The sequence below is a fragment of the Silurus aristotelis genome, assembly GCF_946808225.1.
Source record: "Silurus aristotelis genome assembly, chromosome: 3".
NCBI classification, from domain to species: domain Eukaryota; kingdom Metazoa; phylum Chordata; class Actinopteri; order Siluriformes; family Siluridae; genus Silurus; species Silurus aristotelis.
Genome location: NC_139576.1, coordinates 1,839,446 through 1,849,445, shown reverse-complemented (window position 1 = coordinate 1,849,445; position 10,000 = coordinate 1,839,446). Strand labels below are relative to the sequence as shown.

The following is a 10,000-nucleotide window of genomic DNA, read 5'->3' as shown; positions in this document are numbered from 1 at the left end:
TAGATAGATAGATAGATAGATAGATAGATAGATAGTGATTAAATTGAGGAATTCATTAAATTGGCACAAATTAAATGTATTAAATAAAATTCGATAAATGAATAAAAACACAATTTAAACAGTTTACATTTGTTAGACTCTTCTTGGTTAATACAGATGTGTATATAAGTGTGTGTGAGTGTGTGTGTGTGTGTGTGTGTGTGTGTGTTTTACATATTAGATTAAATTTTCTAAAGAAGTGTTCTACTAAACTGTTCTACTTTTTTCAGCACACGCTAACAAATGTCTTTATTCCTTTCATCCTTTTATTTACTCCCTCGATATGTGGATGGGATGTCGGTACTGAGATCCTGTAGTTCACACCTATATATATTCAAAAACCTCTTCAGCAGTGTGAGCTACAGGAGCTCGTCTGTAGCGTGATGGAAAAAAGCCCCAAACCTGCTGGTTCTGGTGCGTATGTTCCTGTATGTAAGGAGGTTGAACAGTTTGTGACTGAGATGTGATGGAGTTCCTGATTAAGTTCTATGCTCTGAGCAGTGAAGCAGCTCAGTGGCAGGTAGTTGGCTGGCAGTGATGGGCGGTTTTAACCAGGGCTTTCCATTGCCATGTAGTGGCTCTGCTGTAGCACAGTGTGATGAAAAACATGTGATACACTGAATAAAAGTGGTGTTTACTACCACAGTGTTCTCATTCACACTGAGTGTTCCACCAGTCGGGAGATACACTCAATTAACCCGGATAACTGAGTGTATTAAAGAAATAAGTGATTGGATGACCCATAACTTTCTACTTTTTAATTCTGATAAGATGGAGATTTTACTCATCGGCCCAAAAACTAGTATACAGAAGCTCCAGCATCTCAACCTGCAGTTAGACGGATGTTCTGTAACCACTAGTTCAACAGTAAAAGATCTGGGAGTTATTTTAGAGCAACTTATCTTTTAATAATCATATCAACCAAGTTACAAAAACAGCTTCTTCCACCTTAGAAATATTTTAAGAAACATGTCTATATCTGATGCAGAGAAGCTCGTTATGATCTCCAGAATAGACTACTGTAATGCATTACTAGGTGGATGTCCTGCATCATTAATAAACAAGCTTCAGTTAGTTCAGAATGCAGCAGCAAGAGTTCTCACAAGGTCGAAAAAAAATATCACCACATAACCCCAATCTTCTCACCCCTACACTGGCTTCCTGTTACGTTTCAAATCCACTACAAACTACTGCTTCTTACCTACAAAACACTAAATGTTTTATCTCCGTGTATCTCTCCAGTCTTCTAACACGCTACAATCCCTCACGCTCCTTCAGATCTCAAAACTCTGGACTTCTAGTAGTTCCTAGAATAGCAAAGTCCACTAAAGGTGGTAGAACATTTTCACATTTAGCTCCTAAACTCTGGAATAGTCTTCCTGACAGTGTTCGGGGTTCAGACACACTCACCCAGTTTAAGTGCAGATTAAAGACGTATGTTTTTAGCGAGTTCTACACATCACACACATCACATCATAACCTTGTGCTCCAGAACATCTGATCACATGAACATTATCAACTTGTGCTGTTAATATCATGAACAGCAGCTACGTTAATTCCTCTCCACTGCTTCTCTTTCTCTCCCCATCCCGAGGCTTCCTGAGGTCGATCAAGCTCCAGTCGCGTCCCACCTCATAAAGATTGTGGACCTTTAAAGAAACAGATGCCTCCAAACATCTTGAACCATCTAGAGACGTACCAGTGCCAATTAGATCCCACTTCATGTGGAGTTTGGACATTGGACCTCTTTGAGTGTTTAAAGGTTCTGGCATGAAGAAGCTGGTGTTGGATCTGTGATGATCTCAGATGTTGAGCTCATGTTCTCCCTCTCCAGTGTTCTGTAGTGTTTGAAGACTATAATCACACTCTTGATGTCACCCAAATGAGGATGAGGTTCTGCTTTTGAGTCTGGTTCCTCCCAAGGGAGATTTTCCTTGCCACAGTCTCCATGGCTGCTCTTCAGGAATAAATACACACCATTCACCTTCACTATTAAATTCTGTAAAGCTGCTTTGAGACAATGTCTGTTGTGAAAAGCGCAATAGAAATAAACTTGAACTTGAAAAACTTGACTCGGGCGGAACCTTTAATTCCACATGTGTTTCCACACGGTCCGGAAAAATCGCCTTCATTTCCTGCACGCGTCCCCGAGGCTCATTTCTGAGTGTGTGAGAGTGTGTGAGTGTGTTTGCACCTTAAACTCAAACTTTTCAGCACGTTTACTTTATTGTACAGAATTATCGAGAAGCGACATGACAAAGGAACAGGTTAAAGGGTGAGTGATGCGCTTCACTGACTGCAGTCTCACAGTCTGCAGTCTCACAGTCTGGTTCAAAAGCATGGCTAGCTCCAGCTCTCTACCCGTATTCCGGCGCACCCCGCCATCTCTTCCGGGTTTATTTTCCGAGCCGTGTTGTGATTGGTTAACTCTAATAGTGCTGCCTGTGTCAAACGAACGAATAGACAGACTGCGAGCCAATCAAAGCGAAGGGGGCGGGGCTTTCCGGAATGCGTCTGGGGAAAAAAATCGAAATAGTTGCAGTAGATTGCATCAGCGTTTATTTATAAGTGCACTTTGAGATTAAATGTCATAAAAAGTTAAAAGCAAAGTAGTAAATTCATGAAGTTTAACGATATTACAGCATTTTATCAATTTAATCATTTTACTAATAAGCTAAAATAATAGTTTACACTTCGTATATTTATCGAGATCCAGTGTTCTTGAGATTCCTGATATTAATTATTACACTACTACTATATGAATAAAAATGTTCAATATAAACACCTGAGTCGAATTAACAGCTGCCCAGTCTCAGTGAGACTGTAATGAGACTGAGAGGGTGAGAGAAACCTTTTCTATAAACAGAACCTAATTAAAAGTCTGCCATGTAAACGCTTTAAACTGGCAGAAGATGTACACACACTTTTCACTGTGCTCTTATGAACACCTAATTCACCACAACACTGTTTTTAACAGGAATAAAACACTGCACACGGGACGGAGACTAAAGTGCTTTGTGTGTCAGTCATTCAGACTGAAAACACCGTACCGGATTAGAGATCAACATCTCATAAACAGTCCACCCAATCTTTCAAATGTTGAGGTTGTCTTTTGAGGGTGAGGTAACGGTGTCTTTTGAGGGTGAGGTAACGTTGCCTTTTGAGGTTGAGGTAACGGTGTCTTTTAAGGGTGAGGTAACGGTGTCTTTTGAGGGTGAGGTAACGGTGTCTTTTGAGGGTAAGGTAACGTTGCCTTTTGAGGGTGAGGTAACGTTGCCTTTTGAGGGTGAGGTAACGTTGCCTTTTGAGGGTGAGGTAACGTTGCCTTTTGAGGGTGAGGTAACGGTGTCTTTTGAGGGTGAGGTAACGTTGCCTTTTGAGGGTGAGGTAAGGTTGCCTTTTGAGGTTGAGGTAACGGTGTCTTTTGAGGTTGAGGTAACGGTGTCTTTTGAGGGTGAGGTAACGTTGCCTTTTGAGGGTGAGGTAACGTTGCCTTTTGAGGGTGAGGTAACGTTGCCTTTTGAGGGTGTAACAGGTCTTTGAGGTTGTCTTTTGAGGTTGAGGTAACGTTGCCTTTTGAGGTTGAGGTAACGGTGTCTTTTGATAGTGTAACAGGTCTTTGAGGTTGTCTTTTGAGGGTGAGGTAACGTTGTCTTTTGAGGTTGAGGTAACGTTGCCTTTTGAGGGTGTAACGGGTCTTTGGGGTGGTCTTTGCGGTTGAGGTAACGGTGTCTTTTGAGGTTGAGGTAACGTTGCCTTTTGAGGGTGTAACGGGTCTTTGAGGTTGTCTTTTGAGGTTGAGGTAACGGTGTCTTTTGAGGTTGAGGTAACGTTGCCTTTTGAGGGTGTAACGGGTCTTTGAGGTTGTCTTTTGAGGTTGAGGTAATGGTGTCTTTTGAGGTTGAGGTAACGTTGCCTTTTGAGGGTGTAACGGGTCTTTGAGGTTGTCTTTTGAGGTTGAGGTAACGGTGTCTTTTGAGGTTGAGGTAACGTTGTCTTTTGAGGGTGTAACGGGTCTTTGAGGTTGTCTTTTGAGGTTGAGGTAACGGTGTCTTTTGAGGTTGAGGTAACGTTGTCTTTTGAGGGTGTAACGGGTCTTTGAGGTTGTCTTTTGAGGTTGAGGTAACGGTGTCTTTTGAGGTTGAGGTAACGTTGCCTTTTGAGGGTGTAACGGGTCTTTGAGGTTGTCTTTTGAGGTTGAGGTAATGGTGTCTTTTGAGGTTGAGGTAACGTTGCCTTTTGAGGGTGTAACGGGTCTTTGAGGTTGTCTTTTGAGGTTGAGGTAACGGTGTCTTTTGAGGTTGAGGTAACGTTGTCTTTTAAGGGTGTAACATTGTCTTTGGGGGTGTAACGGAATAAACACTCCAGGGTTGGATGTTGGAGGATTCATCACAGCTCGCTCTGTGAGCGTCAGCAATATCCTGAACGAGGTTCTTTGGTCGACCTTTGACCCGCAGTCACAACCAGGAAGTCGTTTCCAGCACTGCCATAAAGCTCTTTGATCTCAGGCTGTAATCGCGTTTATCTGGTATGAGATCATTACAGTGAAATTCGTTATGAAAGCCAAATTTTGCAATGAGGAAACATTTCTTTGTAACTAGTAACACACACACACACACACACACACACACACACACACACACACACACACACACACATCAGTGTACATGAAAAGGTATCTGCACCCTTTGTGTAGAATCTCCTGTAACACCAATAGCCTTCAGCTTCACCTGTAGCTGCTGGTCAGTCTAGTAGACCCTTTCCTGCAGTAATGCTTCAATATTACTGAGATTTCTAAAACATGGGTTCTACCTCGTGTGTACAGAAACTGTTCTTGGTGACGTGAAGCTTTCATTACAGTGGAACCACCAAACTGAAACGTCATTGCTCAGATGTCTGATGTCTGGAGATTGAGCAGAATTGGAACCTTTTCTCATGCATTCCTTTCATCTCTGAGTGTTTGTCTTGGCGTGTGTGTTACCCACAATACCCTGGAAGTGTGTGTTTGTGTGTAAAAGTGTTGATTTGTGAGTTCTGTACGTGACTGAGCTGAGCTGTGAGGTGAATACCTTGGCGAGAGGAAGTCCTCTCCCACTGCCTGCTCTTTCTTCGGATCCTGTGTGAACAATGCAGAAACCTTTAACGCTTATCTCTTACCCTCCCTTCGTTCCCATGATGCCATGTTTGGAAAAAGTCGCAGCTGAAAACCGTGTCTCTGTGCCCCTTTCCTGTCGCAGCTCAGCCGAGGAGGAGCAGCAGGCGGCCCAGTCCAAGAAAGCGCTGAAGAAACAGCAGAAGGAAGCCGAGAAAGCAGCCAAGAAGGCTGAGAAGCAGGCCAAGCTGGTGTGTGTGTGTGTGTGTGAGTGAGTGAGTGAGTGAGATATGTCAACACTGTGGAAACTATTGTCTACTTATTCCCCCAGTCAGTTTTTTTTATGTATAAATTAAAAAAACAAGTTCAGGCTCACTGACTGCTCAGCCACGTTTTAAAGCACTCGTGTGTAAATGTAGTGTCAGCCAGATGAGTAGACGAACATACAGCCAGACAAACAAGCCGTTAAAAGTACAGACAAGCCAGAAGGAAACAAAAAATTACAGACAGAATGAACAGAAGAAAAAAACGGCCAGATAAACGAGCAGACGAAAGAACAGACAGACTGGTGAGAAGATATTAGAGCGGACAGAAGACCGTAAAGATGTAAGCAAAGCCGAGCAGATGAATGTCCAAACAGTCAGACAAGGAGACAAAAATAGCAGACGAGGCAAGAAGACAACAATGACAGACAGACAAACAAGCAGACAAAAGAACAGATGGACTAGTAGACGGAAGTACAGTCAGCCAGACAAGTAGGTGTAAATACAGAGTGGCAGAAAAATACAACCTGACAGACGAAATAAACAGAGGGACTAGAAAACGAAAGTATAGACAGCCAGATCACAGACTAAAGTATAGCTAGACAGGCAAAACCAGACAGGCAGACGAGTAGATGAAAAAACAGAACCAGCGGATGAATGTATAGCCAGACAGGCGGCCAGACAAAAAAAGAAACAGATGAATGTAAAGATGTGAACAAGGCCAGGTGGATAAAATATGGACAGCTAGACAAGCAGGTGAAAGTACAGACGGGGCAGACAAAAGAAAAGAAGTCTGGGGAAATAACTGAAAAAACAACTGACAGTCAGACAAAATAAGACACTTGAGCGAAAAGATGAAGGTACACACAGACGAAAATTTAAGACAGACGAACACACATGAACAAACAAAAAAAAAAGGAAGATAAAAGAAACAAATGATAGAAAAGATGTAAGCAAAGCCAGATGGACGTAAATACAACCAGACAGCAGACAAAGGAACAGACAGCCAGGTGAGCAGACGAAATAAAACAATTGGCCGAGAAGATGAAAATACAGCCAAACGGAAATACAGACAAAACCTACAGGCAGACAAAAGAACTGACAGACAAAAGTTGCAGACAAAAGTGTAGCTAGACAGACGAAAACAATCAGACTAAAGTACAGACAGACAAATGAGCAGACATGGAAAAGTAAGTAGACATACAGACAGACGGATGGATGCAGACACGGCACATAGTAATATTTTAATCATTTCTCGTGTGTGTGTGTGTGTGTGTGTGTGTGTGTGTGTGTGATTTTTCTAGGCAACTGATCAGCAGACTACTGAGGAAGATGTGAGTACACCCCCCCCCCCCCCTTCCACTTGCAGTCTTTCATGTGCCTTTATTTCCTTATTTGTTATATATAACTTACCTATGAAGTGTATAATTTTGTGTGTGTGTGTGTGTGTGTGTGTGTCAGGACTTTGCACAGGACCGTTACGGTGTTTATGCGTTGATGCAGTCGCAGGAGAAACCGGGTGAGTGCTTCACTGTCTTTCTTAGACCACCTACAGAGCTGTGTGTGTGTGTGTGTGTGTGTGTGTGTGTGTGTGTGTGTGTGTGTGTGTGTGTGTGTGTGTGTGTGTGTGTGTGTGTGTGTGTGGAGGGCCACTCAACTCTAAATTGCCCCAATAACAGGGTAATAAGAGTTAAAGACCCCCCACTCGGGTAATAACAGGGATAAAGACCCCCCACTGCCCCCTGCTCTAATGTAGAGTCCAGAAACACAAACCCAAATTAGTCACATTACTGTGTGTGTGTGTGTGTGTGTGTGTGTGTGTGTAAGTGAGTGTGTAATAGAAATAATTTAGATGAATCCAGAACAATGAAAAGACATGATATCTAAAGATCTCCCTCTGTCCTCTCCCTGTAACACAGACCGGTCTCTGGTGCGAGTGTGTGAACTGACTCCTGATAGAGCGGAGCAGACTGTGTGGGTTCGTGCCAGGGTTCACACCAGCAGAGCTAAAGGTAAGTGTGTGTGTGTGTGTGTGTGTGTGTGTGTGAGTGAGAGAAATGACAGTGTTTGTGAGATGTGTCTGTCAGAACTCTGTATTAGTAAATGGGTAGGGTAAAGAGGCATATAAATATACAGGTGCAGGTAAGACAGTATATAGATGTACAGGAGAGAATACAGATGTGTGGGTGAGACAGGTATACAGATGTGTTGGAGACAGTAATTAACTGTGCAGGTAGACAGGTACACAGATGTACAGGTGAGACAGGTATACAGATGTGTTGGAAGACAGTAAACGGATGTACAGGTAGACAGGTACACAGATGTACAGGTGAGAATACAGATGTGCAAGTGAGACAGGTACACAGATGCACAGGTAAACTGGAATACAGATGTACAGGTGAGACTGGTATGCAGATGTGCAGGTAGACTGGTATACAGATGTTCAGGTGAGAATACAGATGTAAAGGGGAGAGGTATACAGATGTGTTGGAAGACAGTAAATGGATGTGCAGGTAGACAGGTACACAGATGTACAGGTGAGAATACAGATGTGCAAGTGAGACAGGTATACAGATGCGCAGGTAAATTGGAATAAAGATGTACGTGTGAGACAGGTATGCAGATGTGCAGGTAGACTGGTATGCAGATGTTATGGTTTTACATTACACAGATGTTCAGGTAGGTAGGTATACAGATGGTGTTTAAAGTCTAAAGATTTGCAGGTGTGCAGTAGTGGAGGTAGACGGATCCGAAGAGAGAGAACATCAGACAGATCCATCAGAGACCTGGAGAGAGAGAGACAGAGAGACAGATGAACACAGAGAAAGAGAGAGAGAGAGAATAAAGGTTTGTAGCTGTACTGTATGTAAACAGTGTAGGAGGTGTGTGTGTGTGTGTGTGTGTGTGTGTGTGTGTGTGTGTGTGTGTGTGTGTGTGTGTGAAAGCTGTACATTCCCGAGTCGGCTCCTCAGCTGTAGGCGAGTTTCCTGTTCCTGCTCCGTATCGCGACCTGTTTGACCTTGAGTTATATTTACAAAGCTGAAGCACGTCCTTGAGAGCAGAACAACATCCTGATCATGTTTTTTCCTCCTCACACTCGAGCATCAAAGCATCCGAAAGGCGTCTGTGGAGCACCTTGGAGCAGTGGGCGTGGCCTAATATGCTGATTGACTCGCTTAATTAACAGCTAATTTTTATTATCTTGCTAACTCACACAGGCATGAACCCAACCGTCAAAGACATCCTCCCAGCTGTAACCATAGCAACAATAATACGGCTAGTTAAGCTCAATAAACCCACCGCTTGAGTGTAGCGATGTAGCATACAGGTATAAGGTCCCGGCTAATTGGAGCAAAATCAGAGCTAATTTTAAGTAGAGAATGCTAAATTTATTTGGAGCTAGTCAGTTTTTTAACAAAATAAGCTAAAGTTGTTTGTGCTGTCTAGCAGCTACATGGCTAATTTAGGTTTTAGGATAGCTAGCTTATGTTATAGGTAATAGTGTGTATAATAAAATAACTAAATCTATCTAATGTATGCAGCTAAACAAATATTTATATATAATGTTGTATGTACTTAGCTGATTTTATATAAAGGATAAGCTAGCTAATGTTGTATGTAGCTAGCTATCTAAATATAAGCTAGCTAATATTAGCACCTTTCTATTTTATATATAAAAGAAACTACCTAATGTTGCATTTTAGGTTTAGCATGGTGTAAGTAGGTAGCTAATTTTACATACAAAAGCTAGTTAATGTTTCTAGCTCATTCTATTTAAAGAAAAAGCTAACCAGTGTTGTATGTAGCTAGCTGAGGTTTTATATATAAAAAATTAGATAATTTCAGATTCAGATAAGCAAGTCTGCATATATTTTATATAAGTTAGCTAATGTCCTTTGTAGCTAGACAACTTTATATAAATATGACTAGGTAATGTAACTTTTATATAAAGCTAGCTAATGTTAAAGTTAATTATTTTAATGCTAAAGTTGTTAATCAGGTTTATATATACAGATGGTCCCCGAGTTATGATGGTTCGAATTGTGATTTTTCGTTGTTACAATGACGATAGCGATACGACAAAATTGTAAACAAATTGACAATTTCACGCAACAGGTTTCAGCTAGTTATATTTTTGTACTTGTTTATATAAAAAAAAAACTAGCTGATGGTGTAAGTACGTCACTGATTTTCCATAGGAAATCCCGCTAATACTTCTAGTTAATGTTAGTTTAAAATAAAAAGCTAACATTGTAGGCATCTAGTAAATTATTTTTAAATATAAAAAACTAGCTGATTTTGTTCATACTTGGCTTATTGTATTTAAAAGGAATAGCTAGCTAATGTTGTATAGCGCTAACCACTTTTTGCTTCAAAAAGCTAGCTAATGCATCTAGTCAGTTATACATCTATATAAAGCTAGCTAATGTTTTTTAGTAGCTATTTGTCTTTTATGTAGAAATGTTACTGTAGAAAGCTAGCTAATGCTTCTAGCTAATTTGAGTTGAAGGAAAATGCTAGCTAATGTAAGTATCTAGTCATGTAGTCTTGTATATCCATATAAATCTAGCTAAGGGTTCTTTAGTAGCTATATTTAATATATATG

The 10,000-nt window shown here is 41.3% G+C and overlaps 1 protein-coding gene across 1 annotated transcript in view; it reads left to right on the top strand.

Annotated features, from left to right (window-relative positions):
* The first annotated feature begins 2,143 nt into the window (after positions 1–2,143).
* Positions 2,144–10,000, top strand: part of dars1 (aspartyl-tRNA synthetase 1) — a 30,546-nt gene continuing 22,689 nt past the window's right edge. The window contains exons 1-5 of the mRNA XM_083536082.1: positions 2,144–2,314; positions 5,277–5,382; positions 6,699–6,728; positions 6,856–6,913; positions 7,314–7,406. Coding sequence (XP_083392208.1) covers positions 2,292–2,314; positions 5,277–5,382; positions 6,699–6,728; positions 6,856–6,913; positions 7,314–7,406 — 310 coding nt within the window. The 5' untranslated portion in view covers positions 2,144–2,291. The remainder of the gene's footprint in view (positions 2,315–5,276; positions 5,383–6,698; positions 6,729–6,855; positions 6,914–7,313; positions 7,407–10,000) is intronic.